Raw genomic sequence first — 20,499 nt, 5'->3', positions numbered from 1 at the left:
TGTTGGCCAGGCTGGTCTGAAACTCCTGGCCTCAGCCTCCCAAAGTGTTAGGATTACAAGTGTGAGCCACTGCGCCAGGCCGCCAAAGCAATCTTGTACAAAAAGAACCAAGCTGAAGGCATCAAACTCCATGACTTGAAAATATACTACAAAACAATAGTAACCCAACAGTATGGTATTGGCATGAAAACAGACACATAGACCAATGGAACAGGATAGAGAACCCAGGAAAAAAAAAATCCAAGTATTTGCAGCCAACTGATTTTCAACAAGAAGGCCAAGAACACACATTGGGAAAAGGATACTTTCTTCAGTAAATGTTGCTGGGAAAACTGAATATCCACCTGCAAAAGAATGAAACTAGACCCCTGTCTCACCACTCAACTCAAAATGGATTAAAGACTTAAATGTAAGACTGGAAACTATGAAACCAGTAGAAGAAAACACAGGCAAACAGACATTGATCTAGGCAAGGATTTTTAATAATACCTCAAAAGCACTGACAAATGCAAAAACAGATAAACGTACTACATCAAAGTAAAAAGCTTCTGTACAGCAAAGGAAATGAGAGTAAAGAGACAACCTACAGCTTGGGCGTGGTGGCTCACATCTATAATCCCAGCTCTTTGGGGGGCCGAGGCGGGCAGATCACAAGGTCAGGAGATTGAGACCATCCTGGCTAACACAGTGAAACCCCGTCTCTACTAAAAATACAAAAAATTAGCCGGGCGTGGTGGCATGTGCCTGTAGTCCCAGCTACTCTGGAGGCTGAGGCAAGAGAATCACTTGAACCTGGCAGGCGGAGGTTGTAGTGAGCCGAGATTGCACCACTGCACTCCAGCCTGGGTGACAGAGCGAGACTCCATCTCAAAGCAAACAAAAAAGAGACAACCTACAGAATGGAAGAAAATATTCACAAACTATGCATCTAATAAGGTGTTAATACCAAGAATATATAAGAAAGTCAATTCAACAGCAAAAAAACAAATAATCTGATTAAAAAATAGTCAAAAGATTTGAATAGGTATTTCTCAAGACATACAAATGGCTAACAGGTAAATGAAAAAATGCTCAATATCACTAATTATAGGGAAATGCAAATCAAAGCTACAATCAGATATCACCTCACCGCTGTTAGAATGGCTATTAAAAAGACAAAAGATAACAAATGCTGGTAAAAATGTGGAAAAAGGGGGAACTCTTACACACTCTTGGTGGGAATGTAAATTAGCACAGCCATTATGGAAAATAGTATGGAGGTTTCTCAAAAAAGTAAACATAGAACTACCATATGATCCAACAATCTAACTACTGGGTATACATCCAAAGGAAAGGAAATCAGTATGTCAAAGAGGCATCTGCATTCCCACGTTTACTGCAGCACTATCCACAATAGCAATAACATGGACTCGAACTCAGTGTCCATCAAAAGATAAATGGATTTTCAAAAATGTGGTATATATGCAGAATAGAATACCATTCACCTATAAAAATGAATAAAATCCTGTTATTTTTGACAACTTGGATGAAGCTAGAGGACATTATATTAAGTGAAATAGGCCAAGAACAGGACAAATATCACATGATCTCACTCATATGTGGAACCTAAAAAAGTTGATCTCATATAAGTAGAGAGTAGAACAGTGGTTACCAGATGCTGAGGGGGTGGCTGGGAAGAGATTGGTCTATGGGTACAAAGTTATAGTTAGATAGGAGAAATAAGTTCTGATGTACTATTGCACAATAAGGTGACTATATAGTCAACAAAAATGTTCTGAATGCCTGCAGATAGCTAGAAGAGAGCATCTTGAATGTCCTAACCACAAAGAAATGACAAGTGTTTGAGGTGACAGATATGCTAATTATCCTGATTTGATAATTACACAATATACATATGTATAAAACATCACATGGTAGCCCATAAATATGTGCATTATGTGTCAACTAAAATAAAACAAAACTTTTTAAAGTGTTTATGAAAAAACCTATTAACGCAATAGTAAATTAGAACTGGATGAAACAGATGAAAAACATGAAAAATAACCCATAAAGATATAATAACTGATATACAGCAACAACCACATAAAAAATTTAAATTTGAGCTCAGTGTCTGTGCTCCTAAAAGGCAATAGATACCTATGACTGATGATCATTTGTATCTGCTGGTCATAGTACCTATTATATCTAATATTCAAGGCAATAGATTCCAGTGACTGGTAGGTTTACTGGCAATATTATCCAAACATTAAAGAATATATAGGCCGGGTGTGGTGGCTTATACCTGTAATCCCAGCACTTTGAGAGGCCAAGGCAGGTAGATTGCCTGAGCCCAGGAGTTCGAGACTAGTCTGGGCAATGTGGCAAAACCTCATCTCTACAAAAACTACAAAAATTAGCCAGGCATGGTGGCACGTGCCTGTAGTCTCAACTAGGATCACCTGGGCTCAGGGAGGTGGAGGCTGCAGTGAGCTGTGATCAGGCCACTGCACTCCAGCCTAAGTGACAGAGGGAGACCCTGTCTCAAAAAAAAGAAAAAAGGATATATAATTCCAATCATACATAACTGTTGTTGAACATATAAAAATATGGTAATCTACCCCAGTCATTTTACAAAGTTAAATTAACTAGTATAACAACATCGAAAAATGACCTTAGGAAAACTAAGCCAATCTCGTGAACAAACAAAGGTAAAATTTTAAAAGAAAATATTAGAAACATAGAATCTAGCTGTGTATTTAAGGGATAACACATCGTGATCATATAAACTTTATCCCACAAATGCAGGAATAATTCAACATCAGAGTCCATTTTCCCACATAAAGAACTTAAAGAATAAAATAGCATGATTTCAAGAAATGCAAAAAAAATTTTAATATATTCTAAGACCTTTTATTAAAGTTCTCTAAAACTGGAATTAGGTAAAAACCTAGTTAAGAGTATCTACCAGATGCCTATAGAAATACGTTTAATAGTTAAACATTAGAAACACTGCCAATAAAGTTTGAGAAAAGATAAGAATGATTTGTTTTCAAATTCCGCTACAGGGTCCTCCTCAATATAGTTGCCTTTTTTTAAAGGTACAAACAGAAAAGGAAGAGACCACATATTGTATGTAGAGAGCAAAACTGTCCACCTAGAAATCCACTATAATCCACTGAAAAACTATTAGATATTTCCATAAGATTTTCAATGTATAGAAATCAATACTTTCTCATACATAATATATATCAGTATTAGCCATTTAGAAAATGTTACAGAACAAAATATTCCTATTCATATTATAAACAAAATGTACTGAGAAATTGCTTAAGAAATGTGCAAGATCTTTTAAGAAAAAACCATGAAACTAATCCCAGCACTTTGGGAGGCCGAGGCAGGCAGATCACAAGGTCAAGAGTTCAAGACCAGCCTGACCAACATGGTGAAACCCTGTCTCTACTAAAAATACAAGAATTATCTGGGTGTGGTGGCAGGTGCCTGTAGTCCCAGCTACTTGGGAGGCTGAGGCAGGAGAATCACTTGAACCGGGGAGTCGGAGGTTGCAGTGAGCCGAGATCATGCCACTGCACTCCAGCCTGGGTGACACAGAGAGACTCTGTCTCAAAAAAAAAAAAAAAGAAAGAAAAAACCATGAAACTTTACAGAGAACATAAAAAGAAAAGCAGATTTAGCATGTTCAACAATAGAAGGATTCAATATTGTTAATATGTAAATTGTGCATCCAATTTCTTAAAAAACACTAATAAATACTGGAAAAATATGACAAATGTCCTTTTAAAAGTATGTGAAGCATAAAAGAAAGTAAACAAGATCCAGGGGTGCTACAATGAAGTAGGAACCAGAAAGTAGAGGGGGTAAATATGCTCTGAAGTTACAGTTACCCTTGGGATATTTGTTGATTTTAATTACCTAGATGTTTGTATATTAATGGTCTGAAAAAACTGAACAGACAAGACCTTTCCTCAACAAAACAGCAGGGATTACAAACAAACCTCTTTACAAAATTGGAAATATTCAAGACATAAAGTTCAGAGAAAGAAAAACAAATCCAGCAAACCTTAAAGGAAAATGACAAGGGACTTTTCAGCCTTGGCCTGGACTCTCAAAGAAAACGAGAAAAAAAGTGCTATGGATAATTCATCATCACACAAGAGTCCCCATGGATACAAGAAACAGCAAAATTAGACCTGTTTCCCAGAAATTGGGATTGTATGACACATAAGTGCTGGAAATATATGAAAGTATAAGATAAAAACCATAAGAAAGGGATGAGTTAAAAAAAAAGATCTGGGAGAAGGGGAGAACATCAAACATCTAGAAGTGAAACAATATAATCAATTACATTTAAATCTTAAAGAAAAAAATCTTAAAAGCAGCCAGAGAAAATACAGATTACTTACAAAAGGAATAACAATGAAACAGATGGCAGACTTCTCAAGAGCAACAATAGAAGCCAGAGGACAGTGGAATAATATCTTCAGAGTGCTGAGAAAAAAATAATTGTCAGTATAGAATTTTATACCTAGTTAAATCATCAGGCAAGAATGACAGTGAAACAAGGTTATTTTGCAACAATGACAAAAACAAACACTTAGAGCATTTATTAACAATAAGACAGGCCGGGGGTGGTAGCTCACACTTGTAATCCCAGCACTCTGGGAGGTGGAGGTGGGTGGATCACCTGAGGTCAGGAGTTCGAGACTAGCCTGGCCAATATGGTGAAACCCCGTCTCTACTAAAAATAAAAAAATTAGCTGGGCTTGGCTGCGGGCGCCTGTAATCCCAGCTACTGGGGAGGCTGAGGTAGGAGAATCGCTTGAACCTGGGAAGCGGAGGTTGCAGTGAGCCGAAATTGCGCCACTGCACTACAGCCTGGGCAACAAGAATGAGACCCCAACTCAAAAAAGAAAAGAAAAGAAAAGAAAAGAAAAAAATAAAACCAATAAGCCTTCCCTAAAGTATTTCATGATAAATAAAATATCCCAGAAGGAAGGTATAATGAAAGAGGAATAACATACAAATAAAAGATAATTACATCAACAAATCCACAAGCAAACATTGCCATTATGAAACAAAAATAATGCCCATTTTGTAGGTTAAAAAAAGAACAGAACTAAAATACCAGACAACAATACCAGATTGGAGAAACAGATCAAAGTTAAAGCATTTCAATATCCTTTAATTATCTTAAGGAAAGTTAGACATGAATTTTAGACTTCACTAAATTAAGCATGTATTTGTCAAGTGACACAAACAATAATGATAATAACGAAAGTACCAAAACAGGCAGAAATACCCCCAAAGTATTTAAATTCACCGGCAATGGCAGAAATGTTCTTCTGTTTTTCATCTACAAATCAACAAAGATATTTCTTTTTTTTTTTTTTTTTTTTGAGACAGAGTCTCGCTCTATCACTAGGCTGGAGTGCTGTGGCGCGATCTTAGCTCACTGCAACCTCCGCCTCCCAGGTTCAAGCGATTCTCCTGCCTCAGCCTCCTGAGTAGCTGGGATTACAGGCATGTGCCACCACACCTACCTAATTTTTGTATATTTAGTAGAGATGGGATTTCATCATGTTGGCCAGGATGGTCTTGATCTCTTGACCTCGTGATCTGCCCGCCTCAGCCTCCCAAAGTGCTGGGATTACAGGCATGAGCCACCGCGCCTGGCCTTAACAAAGATATTTCTACGTGCTAATAGCCACTGTTGATAAAGTATATACATTGCTGGTATACTTCTGATAAGAATTCTGCGACAATACAATATATATTTGACATAGAGATGTCAATTTCTTATCTCTCCTTAGAACCTCAACTAATTGCCACAAAGGTTACCAATTTATTTCATGGTAGATACTATTATTTATATGTCTGTTTTTCAACTTGCTGGCCTTGAAATCCTAGGGGTGGAGACAGAGCAAGTTTATTGCAAAGCAATATGCAAACCAAATATTGTATGTGGACTGAATAAATATGTTTTAGTATCCATCAAAATATATAATGTCCATTAAATATATAATTTTCAGACACAATTACAATCAATAAAAACTATAAAATACCATTGACATTAAAAGGAATTAGGTACACATGATAAAAATTTAAAGATAACTTTTAAAAATATATAAATACTGTATGTTTTCCAAACAAAACAAGGGGGAAAATGGAGTTGCAAAAAATAAAACAAGATTGTATCCACCCTGATTAAGGAGGGAGAAATTTTTTTAAGCCCGTAAGATAAAAAGAGAAAACAAAAAGCATAAAATAGGAGATAAATAAATCCAAGTATATTGGTAATAAATTAAATGGAGTGAACATTCAATTAAAAAAAATTCTCAGATAATACCACAGTGCAGTGGTTATCAAACATGGCTAAACATTTGAAAAACCTAGAGAATTTCAAAAAATATGATACTCATGTACCATGCCTAGAAATTATTATTTAATTGGTCTGGGGTGTGGCCTGGGCTGTGGAATTTTTTAAAAGACCGTAACTATTTCTAAAGTACACACAAGTTTGGCAACCATTTCCATATTATTTCTGCACAATTCAGTGGCTTTTAGTATACCCACTGAGTTGTGCAACAATCACAACAATCTAATTTTTAAACATTTTTTCACCCCCAAAAGAAATGCTGTCTGTGTTCATTAGCAGCCACTTCTCATCTCCCCACTCCCCATTCTCCATCTGTTCTACCTCTTCCCCATCCCCACTGCTGGGTAACCAATAACCTACTTTCTGTCAGTATAGATTTCCCTATTGAGGACATTTCATATAAATGCAATCATATAATATGCAGTGTTTGTATTTGGCTTCTTTCACTTGGCATGGGATATAGTTTGGATGTTTGTCCCTTCCAAATCTCATGCTGATGTAATCTAATGTTGAATGTAATCCCCAGTGTCAGAGGTGGGGCTTGGTGGGAGGTGTTTGGATCATGGGGGTGGATCCCTCATGAATAGCTTCGTGCCATCTTTGTGGTAAAGAGTGAGTTCTTGGCTGGGTGCAGTGGCTCACGCCTGTAGTCTCAGCACTTTGGGAGGGAGGTGGGCGGATCACGAGGTCAGGAGTTTGAGACCAGTCTGGCCAACATGGTGAAATACCATCTCTACTAAAAATACAAAAATCAGCTGGGTGTGGTGACAGGTGCCTGTAATCCCAGCTGCTGGGGAGGCTGAGGAAGGAGAATCGCTTGAGCCCGGGAGAAGGAGGTTGCAGTGAGCCGAGATTGGGCCATTGCACTCTAGCCTGGGCGACACAGCAAGACTCTGTCGTGAGTTCTTACGCTATGAGTTCACGTGAGATGTGGTTGTTTAAAAGAGTCTGGAACTTCCTCCTCTCTCTCTTGCTCCCTCTCTTGCCAGTGACACACCGACTCACCCTCCCTTCCACCATGACCAAAAGCTTTCTGGACCTCACCAGAAGCCAAGCAGATGCTAGTGCTATGCTCGTACAGCCTCCAGAAGCATGAGCTAAGTAAATCTCTTTTTATTATAAATTACCCAGCCTCAGGTATTTCTTTATAGCATGTTTCCAAGGTTCATCCATGTTAAAGCATGTATCAGAACTTCATTCCTTTTTATTGCTGAATAATATTTCGTTGTAAGAAAATACCAAATTTTATCCATTCATTAGTTGATGGACATTTGGGTTGTTCCCACTTTTTGGCTATTGTGAATATCAAGATATAGTGCACTTCTGCCTCAAATCTTGAGAATGCCTGGTACTGTCAAGCATCATAATTTCTGCCAATTTACAGCATGTGAAATAATTATATCATTGTGGTTTTAATTTGCATTTTTTTTTTTTTTTTTGAGACAGAGTCTCCCTCTGTCACCCAGGCTGGAGTGCAGTGGCACGATCTCGGCTCACTGCAACCTCTGCCTCCTAGGTTCAAGCGATTCTCCTGCATCAGCCTCCAGAGTAGCTGGGATTACAGGCATGCGCCACCATGTTCGGCTAATTTTTTGTATTTTAAGTAGAGACGGGGTTTCTCCATGTTGGTCAGGCTGGTCTCAAACTCCCGACCTCAGGTGATCCGCCCACCTCAGCCTCCCAAAGTGTTGGGATTACAGGTGTGAGCCACCGAGCCCAGCCCAAAGTTCTTAATATGTAATATTCAACTACCAAGCACATATAAGACCGTGCCCAGCCAACCATTCCCTCTTTTGAAAGTGGGAAGAATTATAATAATAACCAACAGGGAAAGGACGCAGTAGAAATTAGGTAAGAGTCTTTAGGAAGATGATGGGGAAAAACCCTTGCTTTTCTCCTCAAGTCATAGGTTTTTTTTCCACACAACTTGGGTCCTCTAGGGACATGTATTAATCACTGACTTCCTAAAGGCTTCAGAGGAGAAAGGAAGGAAGAGGCAAGAGACAGTTTATTCCAGCACAAGGAATAAAGTTATCATCTAGGTTGGAAAATCACTTATTAAAGTTGTAATTGATACGGATTTTGTTTCATATAAAAATACTACAGAAGAAAACAATAAAGTTTCTTAGACAATCACAGGTTCCCCCTCAACTATTTTACAATAAAAGATGATTCTAGCATATTCATTCAATGTCCAATGCAAGTTCTTTTTTTTTTTTTTTTTTTGAGATGGAGTCTCGCTCTGTCACCCAGGCTGGAGGAGTACAGTGATGTGATCTCAGCTCACTACAACCTCCACCTCACGGGTTCAAGCAATTCTCCTCCCTCAAATCTCCTGAGTAACTGGGATTACAGGCACACACCACCATGCCCAGCTCAATTTTTGTATTTTTAGTGGACATGGGGTTTTGCCATGTTGGCCAGGCTAGTCTTGAACTCCTGACCTCAGGTGATCTACCCACCTTGGCCTCCCAAAGTGCAGGGATTATAGGCGTGAGCCACTGAGCCCAGCCCAAAGTTCTTAATATGTAATATTCAACTACCAAGCACATATAAGACAATGTGTTTGTTCTAATTAATGGGTTGTGTTCATTTGAGTTGTTGGTGAAATGCATTGATCTACTCTATCACTATACAAATGATGTAAACTCTTTTATCAGAAAAAACATACATCTCTGCATCTATTTTTTAAATCTGTGACTGGGCGTGTGAATTATTTAGAGCTCCTTTAGCAGATCTAAAGTGTAACAATGTATAGGCTGTTTTATCTGCCAATATTCCAAGTATCCCAAACTTAAAATCTAGCCCTTTGATCATCAAGGAAGATGGTATTAGAAGGCAGTGGTAAGGCTTTTTGAAGGATGGAAACGATAAAGGTGCCCTGAGAAACCATGTCTACTTCCAGTAATTTCAAACCCCTCCTTTGAAAAGAATAAGAAATTCAGTTAATTACTTAAAAAGGAAATTTGAAATAACAGCAGAGAAAGCAGCCATTCCAAAGGTAGATCCTGAAATATGAAGGCCAGGTTCCTTACCTAGTGATACCAAGTTGCTATAGTTCTCCAACATCACATCTCTATACAAGTCTCTCTGAGCAGAGTCCAGGCATTCCCACTCTTCCTGAGAGAAGTCAATGGCAACATCCCTGAACATCACTAATTTCTGAAACAACAAACAAAATGTTAATTTTGGAAATTAAAAAAATGCATTTTCTTTTTTTCTTTTTCTTTTTTTTGAGATGGAGTCTTGCTCTGTCGCTCAGGCTGGAGTGCAGTGGCGCGATCTCGGCACGCTGCAACCTCCGCCTCCTAGGTTCAAGCGATTCTCCTGCCTCAGCCTCCTGAGTAGCTGGGATTACAGGCACCTGCCACTGCACCCAGTTAATTTTTGTATTTTTAGTAGAGATAAGGTTTCATCATCTTGGCCAGGCTAGTCTCGAACTCCTGACCTTGTGATTCACCCGACTCGGCCTCCCAAAGTGCTGGGATTACAGGTGTGAGCCACTGTGCCCGGCCAAAAAAATACTTTTTCAATGGAGAGGGAGATGAAGGGGAACCCTCCACAAAGGAAGCAACAGAGCACATGGGCTGAAAAGTACAAATGTGTTCCTGATTATTCCTATTGCTATAGTTTTGTTGTTGTTGTTGTTGTTGTTGTTTTGGAGACAGGGTCTTGCTCTGTCATCCAGGCTGGAGTGCAGTGGCGCCATCATAGCTGACTGCAGCCTCCAACTCCTAGGCTTAAGTGATCCTGTCTCATTCTCCTGAGTAGTTGAGAGCACAGTACGTGCCACTCACAGTACATGCCACTGTGCCATGATAATTTTCCAATTTTTTTGTAGAGACAGGGGTCTTGTTATGTTGCCCAGGCTAGTCTTGAATTCCTGGCCTTAAGGCTTAGGCCTCCCAAAGTGCTGGGATTATAGGCGTGAGCCACTGCACCTGGCCTGCTACACATATTTTCTGCATATAGAACATCTTACTTTACAGATAAGTCTGGGAATAAAACAAATGCAATGTCCCAATTAAAAGAAGTAGCATACACAAGCATTCTATACAATATGTATATTGTGTATCATACATTCTCAATAAATGTAAGTTTCTCTCTTCCTTGTTATTTAAGGAATAAACAAAATAACTGGTAAAATTTTTCTGTAAAACCTTATAAAATAAGATTTGTATAAAATTAAAGAATTTATTGAAGCTCCAGATTCACCATTAGATCAGAGTACTATATCATAAACATTTTCCTTGTCATCAATAATTTAGTAAATATTTTATAGGCTACAGAATAGCTCCATATAATGAATATGTCTGACTTAATAAGTGCTCATATTTGAACATTTTAGGTTGTAAAAATCTTGTAAGTATTTCTTGGTTCTCAGAGTTTATAATTCTCAACAACTTCTGCTGGTGAATGATCATCTTCACTATGATCATATTTACCATTCATCCGTAAATGTAACTTTTCATCATTCTAAACAATAGAAAGGTGAAAAACATAATCCAAATTTATACATTCAAGACCAGCACATAATGTCGAATTTCAAATTGATACATATTAAATTATATGTTCCTGGGGAAGATCCCTGATCTCTCTGTATTCAGTCCCTAATCATCTTCCTGATCTTAAAAACTCATAAAGCATGAGCTCTTGCCACATATTGAGAGTGAGCCCCGTCAAGACTAACTCCTGTCTTGTCTACCTGGGAACTCAGATCTAAAGAGAAGTTCAAAAGGTTTTCATGTGTGGTGCCATTTAACATCCTCCTCTACCTTATGAAATCAGGGAACTCTACTTTTGTTAGATCAGTGTTCCTAGTCAAAGATGCTGAACGGATTGTTGAGTAAGTATGTGACTAAAGGTTAGAAAGACACACTTAGGGAAGACACTATCACTTATCAGAATGGGACAAACTGAGGAGCACATTCCTGAGTGAGGTCAGTTAGGAATGAAGCTTCAGGAGTAAGGAATACAAACACACACATACTCTGTAAAAAAGTAAATGAAGAGAGCACAAGGAAACTCCAATTTACCCGAGCCATGGTTTTTAGAGCTGCAAGAAATGATCAGTCCTCTTCTGGGTTCCTATCTTAGGAAAGCACAGAGTCTGGAGAATGCAGAGCTACGGAGGAGAAAGCAGAACCGTGAGACCAGGTGTTTTGCAAAGTAACAAATGATTCAGTTGGAATTATCTTTGTTGTTCTTTTCTTCCTGTTTCTCCCACCCCCAAAACACACAGTAAGGGGGACAGATATATGTTGTGGTTCTTAACTTGATCAAACTCAGTGCTTTCTATATACAAAAAGAAAATATAACAACGTCTCTACCACTTCTGAAATGAAACTCATAGGTAATAACGACACATCTATAGATGTCAAAAATGGAGATAATGAACAACTTAATATTTCAATACATTTATGATCATACACAACTACATTAGAAGGCACAAATAATTAAATGCTTATGCCTACAATTACTTATAATGAAGAAATTTAGACTTATAAAATGACAATATGTAACTAAGTATTGTTGACACCTTTTATATTTGACATTTTGAAATAAAGTCTAAATATATGTGTGTTCATGTGTACGTATAGAATAAATAGAAATGCATTATCTATAAATGGAGGTTTCTATACATATTTGCTACAGGCAAGACAAATATCACAATTAGCATTGCCATCAATACTGTAACTTTTTGAAATGGTTAAAAAAAACTCAGTAAATTTCTTAAGCGAAGTACAGCCTTTTTCTCAATCAAATCATGGTTGCATTCCTGGAAGATACAGCTAATAGTAAAACCATCCAATAATAGGAAAGTAGATAAATTCAGCAAATTGAAAAAGTCATGCACAAAATGCATTATGTAAGAGACTCCAGACCCAGAAAATCATAAACACATTTTTTCCAGGTATGGTTCTCAATTTTGCAAATCACAGACAATTTTTTGTTATGCACTGATGGACAACTAAATCATAAGTTGGCAAACTACTGTCTACCAACTAATTTTGTAAATAAGGTTTTATTGGAATACGTCCATACTCATTCAGTTATATAGTGCCTTTGGCTACTTTCACACTATAGCAGCAGAGCTGAAGAGTTGCAACAGAGACCATGTGGCCTGCAAAGCCACATGTCTAGCCCTTTACAGAAAAAGTTGGGTAATCTCTAACCTAGATCCCAGACCTCACTCCTTCAAAAGCTAGAAATCGGCCGGGTGCAGTGGCTCACGCCTGTAATCCCAGCACTTTGGGAGGCCGAGGCGGGCGGATCACGAGGTCAGGAGATCTAGACCATCCTGGCTAACATGGTGAAACCCCGTCTCTACTAAAAATAAAAAAAAATTAGCCGGGCGTGGTGGCGGGCACCTGTAGTCCCAGCTACTCCGGAGGCTGAGGCAGGAGAATGGTGTGAACCCGGGAGGCGGAGCTTGCAGCGAGCCGAGATTGCGCCACTGCACTCCAGCCTGGGCGACAGAGCGAGACTCCGTCTCAAACAAACAAACAAACAAAAAAGCTAGAAGTCTTTACCCTCAACCCAGTTACTTTAACATTCAACAGTACCTAGATATATTTCCAAAACATCCTCCAGGGAGAATAACTGCCCCTGCAGAGAATCATTGATACAGGTGCTCCATACATTTTTAATTGAAAATTTGCTCTCCCTCTCCCTCTCCCTCTCCCTCTCCCTCTCCCTCTCCCTCTCCCCACGGTCTCCCTCTCCCTCTCTTTCCACGGTCTCCCTCTGATGCCGAGCCGAAGCTGGACGGTACTGCTGCCATCTCAGCTCACTGCAACCTCCCTGCCTGATTCTCCTGCCTCAGCCTGCCTAGTGCCTGCGATTGCAGGCGCGCGCCGCCACGCCTGACTGGTTTTCGTATTTTTTTGGTGGAGATGGGGTTTCGCTGTGTCGGCCGGGCTGGTCTCCAGCTCCTAACTGCGAGTGATCTGCCAGCCTCGGCCTCCCGAGGTGCCGGGATTGCAGACGGAGTCTCGTTAACTCAGTGCTCAATGGCGCCCAGGCTGGAGTGCAGTGGCGTGATCTCGGCTCGCTACAACCACCTCCCAGCCGCCTGCCTTGGCCTCCCAAAGTGCCGAGATTGCAGCCTCTGCCTGGCCGCCACCCCGTCTGGGAAGTGAGGAGCGTCTCTGCCTGGCCACCCATCGTCTGGGATGTGAGGAGCCCCTCTGCCTGGCTGCCCAGTCTGGAAAGTGAGGAGCGTCTCTGCCCGGCCGCCATCCCACCTGGGAAGTGAGGAGTGCCTCTTCCTGGCCGCCATCACATCCTGGAAGTGAGGAGTGTCTCTGCCCGGCCGCCCATCGTCTGAGATGTGGGGAGCACCTCTGCCCTGCCGCCCCGTCCGGGATGTGAGGAGCGTCTCTGCCCGGCCACCCCGTCTGAGAAGTGAGGAGACCCTCTGCCTGGCAACCGCCCCGTCTGTGAAGTGAGGAGCCCCTCCGCCCAGCAGCCGCCCCATCTGGGAAGTGAGGAGCGTCTCCGCCCGGCAGCCACCTCGTCCGGGAGGGAGGTGGGGGGGTCAGCCCCCCGCCCGGCCAGCCGCCCCGTCTGGGAGGGAGGTGGGGGGTCAGCCCCCCGCCTGGCCAGCCGCCCCGTCCGGGAGGGAGGTGGGGGGGTCAGCCCCCCGCCAGGCCAGCCACCCTATCCGGGAGGTGAGGGGTGCCTCTGCCCGGCCGCCCCTACAGGGAAGTGAGGAGCCCCTCTGCCCGGCCAGCCGCTCTGTCCGGGAGGGAGGTGGGGGGGTCAGCCCCCCGCCCGGCCAGCCGCCCCGTCCAGAAGGGAGGTGGGGGGATCAGCCCCCCGCCCGGCCAGCCACCCCGTCCAGGAGGGAGGTGGGGGGGTTAGCCCCCCGCCTGGCCAGCCGCCCCATCCGGGAGGTGAGGGGCGCCTCTGCCCGGCCGCCCCTACTGGGAAGTGAGGAACCCCTCTGCCCGGTCAGCCGCTCCGTCCGGGAGGGAGGTGGGGGGGTCAGCCCCCCGCCTGGCCAGCCGCCCCATCCGGGAGGGAGGTGGGGGGGTCAGCCCCCCGCCTGGCCAGCTGCCCCGTCCGGGAGGTGAGGGGCGCCTCTGCCCGGCCGCCCCTACTGGGAAGTGAGGAGCCCCTCTGCCCGGCCAGCCGCTCCGTCCGGGAGGGAGGTGGGGGGGGTCAGCCCCCCGCCTGGCCAGCTGCCCCGTCCGGGAGGTGAGGGGCGCCTCTGCCCGGCCGCCCCTACTGGGAAGTGAGGAGCCCCTCTGCCCGGCCAGCCGCTCCGTCTGGGAGGGAGGTGGGGGGGTCAGCCCCCCACCTGGCCAGCCGCCCCATCCGGGAGGGAGATGGGGGGGTCAGCCCCCCGCCTGGCCAGCCGCCCCGTCCGGGAGGTGAGGGGCGCCTCTGCCCGGCCGCCCCTACTGGGAAGTGAGGAGCCCCTCTGCCCGGCCAGCCGCCCCGTCCGGGAGGGAGGTGGGGGGATCAGCCCCCCGCCCGGCCAGCCGCCCCATCCGGGAGGGAGATGGGGGGGTCAGCCCCCCGCCTGGCCAGCCGCCCCATCCGGGAGGGAGATGGGGGGGTCAGCCCCCCGCCTGGCCAGCCGCCCCGTCCGGGAGGTGAGGGGCGCCTCTGCCCGGCCGCCCCTACTGGGAAGTGAGGAGCCCCTCTGCCCGGCCAGCCGCTCCGTCTGGGAGGGAGGTGGGGGGGTCAGCCCCCCACCTGGCCAGCCGCCCCATCCGGGAGGGAGATGGGGGGGTCAGCCCCCCGCCTGGCCAGCCGCCCCGTCCGGGAGGTGAGGGGCGCCTCTGCCCGGCCGCCCCTACTGGGAAGTGAGGAGCCCCTCTGCCCGGCCAGCCGCCCCGTCCGGGAGGGAGGTGGGGGGATCAGCCCCCCGCCCGGCCAGCCGCCCCATCCGGGAGGGAGATGGGGGGATCAGCCCCCCGTCCGGCCAGCCGCCCTGTCCGGGAGGTGAGGGGCGCCTCTGCCCGGCCGCCCCTACTGGGAAGTGAGGAGCCCCCCCGCCCGGCCAGCCGCCCCGTCCGGGAGCGAGGTGGGGGGTCAGCCCCCCGCCCGGCCAGCCGCCCCGTCCGGGAGGGAGGTGGGGGGGTCAGCCCCCCGCCTGGCCAGCCGCCCCGTCCGGGAGGTGAGGGGCGCCTCTGCCCGGCCGCCCCTACTGGGAAGTGAGGAGCCCCTCTGCCCGGCCACCACCCCGTCTGGGAGGTGTACCCAACAGCTCATTGAGAACGGGCCATGATGACAATGGCGGTTTTGTGGAATGGAAAGGGGGGAAAGGTGGGGAAAAGATTGAGAAATCGGATGGTTGCCGTGTCTGTGTAGAAAGAGGTAGACATGGGAGACTTTTCATTTTGTTCTGTACTAAGAAAAATTCTTCTGCCTTGGGATCCTGTTGATCTGTGACCTTACCCCCAACCCTGTGCTCTCTGAAACATGTGCTGTATCCACTCAGGGTTGAATGGATTAAGGGCGGTGCAAGATGTGCTTTGTTAAACAGATGCTTGAAGGCAGCATGCTCGTTAAGAGCCATCACCACTCCCTAATCTCAAGTACCCAGGGACACAAACACTGTGGAAGGCCACAGGGCCCTCTGCCTAGGAAAACCAGAGACCTTTGTTCACTTGTTTATCTGCTGACCCTCCCTCCACTATTGTCCTATGACCCTGCCAAATCCCCCTCTGTGAGAAACACCCAAGAATGATCAATAAATAAATAAATAAATAAATAAATAAATAAATAAATAAAAAGAAAAATCCCAGCCTCTGAATTCTCAAAGAAGTGGATTGAGAATTATCTCCTGTCCTTCCACTCGGCTGCCTTGCAATCATTAAATTCTTTCTCTGCTGTAAAAAAAAAAAAAAAAAAAAAAAAAAAAGAAAATTTGACTTCTTCAACATATAGATTTCTGCAAGAGATACTTGTGCCCATCCTAACAACCTAAAAATAATTCAGATAAGATGAAAAGTCATAATTTCTTTTAAATTCATCAGAGAGCTGAGGGCACAAATTTAAAAGACCTAAACTCCAAAAAAGTGCCAAGCTCTTTAATTTTTTTTTTTTTCTTTTTTGAGACAGGGTCTCACTCTCAACCAAGATGGAGTGCAGTGGTATGATCATAGCTTACTGTAACTTTGAACTCCTAGGCTCAAGTAATCCTCCCTCCTCAGCCTTCGAAGTAGCTAGGACTGCAGGCATGTGCCATCATACCCACCTAATTTTTACTTTTTTTGTTGAGATGGGGTTTTGCTACATTGCCCAGGCTGGTCTTGAACTCCTGGCCTCAAGCAATCCTCCTGCCTCAGCCTCCCAAAGTGATGGAATTATAGGTATAAGCCACCACATGTGGCCCTCAGCTCTTCTTAAGAGCCACATATGGATGCTCCCATCTATGGCAGAGCTTAAACTAAATCGTATTAATGATAGTTCAACCATTCCAATAAAAAGACAGTATCAAGACAAGATAAAAATGCAAGTTCCAACTATATGCTCTTTACAAGATGCACATTTTAAATATAAAGATGGGCTAAAAGAAAAATGGGAAGATACACCATCAAACTCTAATCACAAGAAAGCTTGTATGCCTATATTAGTATAAGACAAAACAGACTTCAAGATAAAGAGAAATACTAGCAATAAGGAGGATCAACTCATCAAGAAGACAGCAATCCAGATGTAGAGATTTAACAACAAAGCTTCAAAATGTGTGAAGCAAAAATTGACAGAACTAAAGGAAGAAAGAGACAAACCCACAATCAGAGTTGGGAACTGTAAAATCTTTTGCTCAGTAACTGACAGAACAAGTAGACAATAAAATCGATAACAATATAGAGGATTTACATACCACTATATCAAGTACCTTGGCCAAGTTGATAAATATATATTAATAGAATACCACACCCACTTACCAAAAGCCAAGCTGGGCTGAAGAGAACTGAGCTGCAAGGTGTTGGAATAAGTGATTAACACAACCAGCCTTTAATCACTTAGTAGTCACTTAATGTAAGAGGCTAACCCAGAGAAACCACTGAGTACTCCACTGTTTCACTCCCCCAACCCCAACCATGAAATAGCACCTGGAGAGGGTCAGAGAGGGTCAGGCAGATCAGTGCAAATGTGGATCAGTGCAGAAGTGAGTCATCTCACTGCTAAGGGAATGCAGAACAAAAAGCTCCTGTCATTCATTTTATGGACTGGGACCAGGGGACAAGAAGACAAGGGAAGGGCTAAGAGTGAAAAAGTAGTGAGGCCTGGCTGGGCATGGTGGCTCATGCCTGTAAGCAACCCCAGCACTTGGGGAGGCCGAGGCAGGAAGATTGCTTGAGGCCAGAAGTTTGAGACCAGCCTGGGGAACATAGCAAGAATCTGTCTCTACAAAATAATAATAATAATAATAATAATAATAATAATAATAATAATAATAATAATAAAACATCAGCCAGGCATTGTGGTGCAAACCTGTAGTCCTAGCTACTTGGGAGGCTGAGGCAGGAGGACTGCTTGAACTGTCCAGGAGTTCAAGGCTGCAATGAGCTATGATCACACCACTACACTCCAGTCTGGGCAACAGAGCAATATCCTGTCTCCAAAAATATGTTTAAAAAAAAAAAAAGAAAAGAGAAGAAAGAAAAAAGAAATAAAGAAAAAAATTAAAACTATCGGATACTAAGAGTGGGGAAAAAACATGTCTTCAAGGTTTCCCCTCTCCCCTAGATTAGGATGTCCTCTTGGCAGAGGCACCTGATAAAGAGGCCTGTAATGGAGGTGCCTGGGTTAGGAATGTAAACACGCATAACAGCATGGCTGGTCTGGGAGGCCTGAGTCCTGCACTGCAACTCCCTTTAGAGACTGTAATGCACTAGAAGTGCACCAAGTCTGCTGCGGGGAGGCCACCTTTCCCCTGTGTGGCCTGCCAGGGATGACCTGGTGGAGCCTGAGAACCCACACATAGGATTTTAGCAAGAGTCAGACTCTTCATTAACTGCGTATGGAAAGGTCATCAAAATAAACCAGAGGCTGGGTCATAAAATAAAACAAGTAACAGTAAATATTTTAAAAACTGAATTATACAGAGAACGTACTGTGGTCAGTGTCCACATATTATTAAATTACAAACTAGTAACAAGAATCTCCAAATATTTGGAAATTAAACATACTCTCTAAATAACCCATGCAAAAAGACATTGAAAAATATGCTGAACTGAGTGACAATGGAAACACACTTATCAGATTCTGTGAGCTGCAACAAAAGCAGTATTTAGAGGAAAATTAATAGTGTTAAGTGCTTATGTTAGAAAAATGTTTTAGGCTCCCACCTTAGGAAGCTGGAAAAAGAAGAGCAAGTGAAGCTGAAAGTAAGAAGAAAAGAAAGAATAAAAATAAGCACAAAATCCACAAATATAAGCACAAAATATAAAGTAGATTACAATAGAGAATATCAACAAACTCAAAAATCAATTCTTTCAAAAGATTAATACAGTTTACAAACCCCTACCAAGTTTTCAAGAAAAAATATTACCAAAGTGGAGACTGGACCACAGATTTTTTAAGGCTTTAATTAAAAAGATAATACAATTCTATGTCAATAATTTTGGTAATTTCAACAATATAGACAAATTCCTTAAAACAAAAATTGCCAAAATTCACACAAGAAAAAACAGAAATAAAAATCATCCCATGGATATTAAAGAAACTGAATGTGTAGAAACAAACAAACTGTCCACAGAGAAGGCCCAGATGGCTTTACTGGTAAATTCTACCAATATTTAAGGCAGATATAATACTATTCTTTCACAAACGTTTTCAGAAAATAGAAAAAGGAGACAGCAGTCTGTTCCACATTTTGAGGCCAAATAACCATAATACTAAAACCTCACAAAGATATTACATGAAAAAAATTACAGCTCAATAGCTTCTAGGAAGACAGACATACAACAAAGTTATAAAGTATTACCAATCAAATCTATTTGACTTTGGAACCACAAGTATGTTTTCTATAACTATAATCACAAAATTAAATCAAAATGAAAAAAAATCTCTAAGAACCAAAAGCAAAATGAAACAAACTTATCTGTGCATAAAGCTGGAAGGTTAAACATATAAAGGAAGTGATTATTTTAGGGAACTTTAAAATATAGTCATTTGACATTAGACCCAATATAACCTACAAACAAAATAACTATAAACTGTTTTTCAAAGTTGTCTTAAGAGTTTATGTTATAACTTTATGAAGTTATGTCTTAGAGTTTTTCACTAGTTATACTGTTATTAATAATATTGGCATTGTTAGTCTAAAACTAATATATGTATAGAACCTGAAATGATTATACACACACATATATCAGTGAGAATCTTAATATCATTAATCATTACGAATTAAGATTTTTCCAGATTATAAAAGAAACACAAATATAAAATCAAAGATAGTAAGAAAAACTCTATAATCTTTTAATTCAATTGGAAATATCAGTATACACTCAGGATTTTTTTTCTCCTTCTAAAAAATTTGTATTTCACCAGCTCTGTTAAGGCTATAAGCAATGACAACTAGGAGCAATGAGAGTTCCTACTATCCTTGTTGTGACTTCTTAAAAGCACTTCTTATAAAAGGAACCAGGGCCCTATAAAGAAGTGGCTGATTTTATGTTTGGGACAGGAAATTGTACAAAATGAGCCTGGAATACTCTGTCAGCCTAGAAAGTCTGGAATCTGCCAAAGACTACTGGGGTCATGTCAAAAAGAATAAAAAGGAATCCAAAAGCAGACAAATCGGAGAGGGTAAACCTTCCACTTGCCATACATGGAACAATGTGAGCGTTAATAAGAACAGTTATTGTTACAGATCGAAACATAATAGATATGTTTTAATACACAAGTTAATAATAATAGTTTAAAAGAAAAACACAGAATAAGCTTTGAAAGATGCTGAAAAATAATAAGAGAAAAACCAATCTTTCATTCCAGTTTTTCTTTTTGCATAAACTATTCTTCAGGTAACCAAGACATTGAGAAAGGATGGCTCCCTTTATAGATATATTCCAGCTAATAAATGCAGAAGAATTAGAATATCATTCTGTAACCCCTGATAAAATAACATATTCACATAAAGATGTCAATAGCTGGCTGTT

The 20,499-nt window shown here is 42.5% G+C and overlaps 1 protein-coding gene across 12 annotated transcripts in view; it reads right to left on the bottom strand.

The window, feature by feature from the left end:
- ZNF420 (zinc finger protein 420) overlaps window positions 1-20,499 on the bottom strand; it is a 112,371-nt gene that overhangs the window by 29,521 nt on the left and 62,351 nt on the right. For 11 of the 12 annotated variants that reach the window (XM_055369174.2, XM_055369173.2, XM_055369179.2 and 8 more), the window contains exons 3-4: window positions 11,410-11,498; window positions 9,409-9,535 (exon numbers count right to left, since the gene is read on the bottom strand). In XM_055369174.2, coding sequence (XP_055225149.1) covers window positions 9,409-9,535; window positions 11,410-11,418 — 136 coding nt within the window. In that variant the 5' untranslated portion in view covers window positions 11,419-11,498. Of the gene's footprint in view, window positions 1-4,400; window positions 4,482-9,408; window positions 9,536-11,409; window positions 11,499-20,499 lie in introns of those variants that run through there. The other variant, XM_055369181.2, reaches the window with a different exon arrangement.

The sequence above is a fragment of the Gorilla gorilla genome, chromosome 20 (assembly GCF_029281585.2).
Source record: "Gorilla gorilla gorilla isolate KB3781 chromosome 20, NHGRI_mGorGor1-v2.1_pri, whole genome shotgun sequence".
Taxonomy (NCBI): domain Eukaryota; kingdom Metazoa; phylum Chordata; class Mammalia; order Primates; family Hominidae; genus Gorilla; species Gorilla gorilla.
The sequence above is the reverse complement of the archived record's forward strand: the minus strand, read 5'-3'. Positions and strand labels throughout refer to the sequence as shown.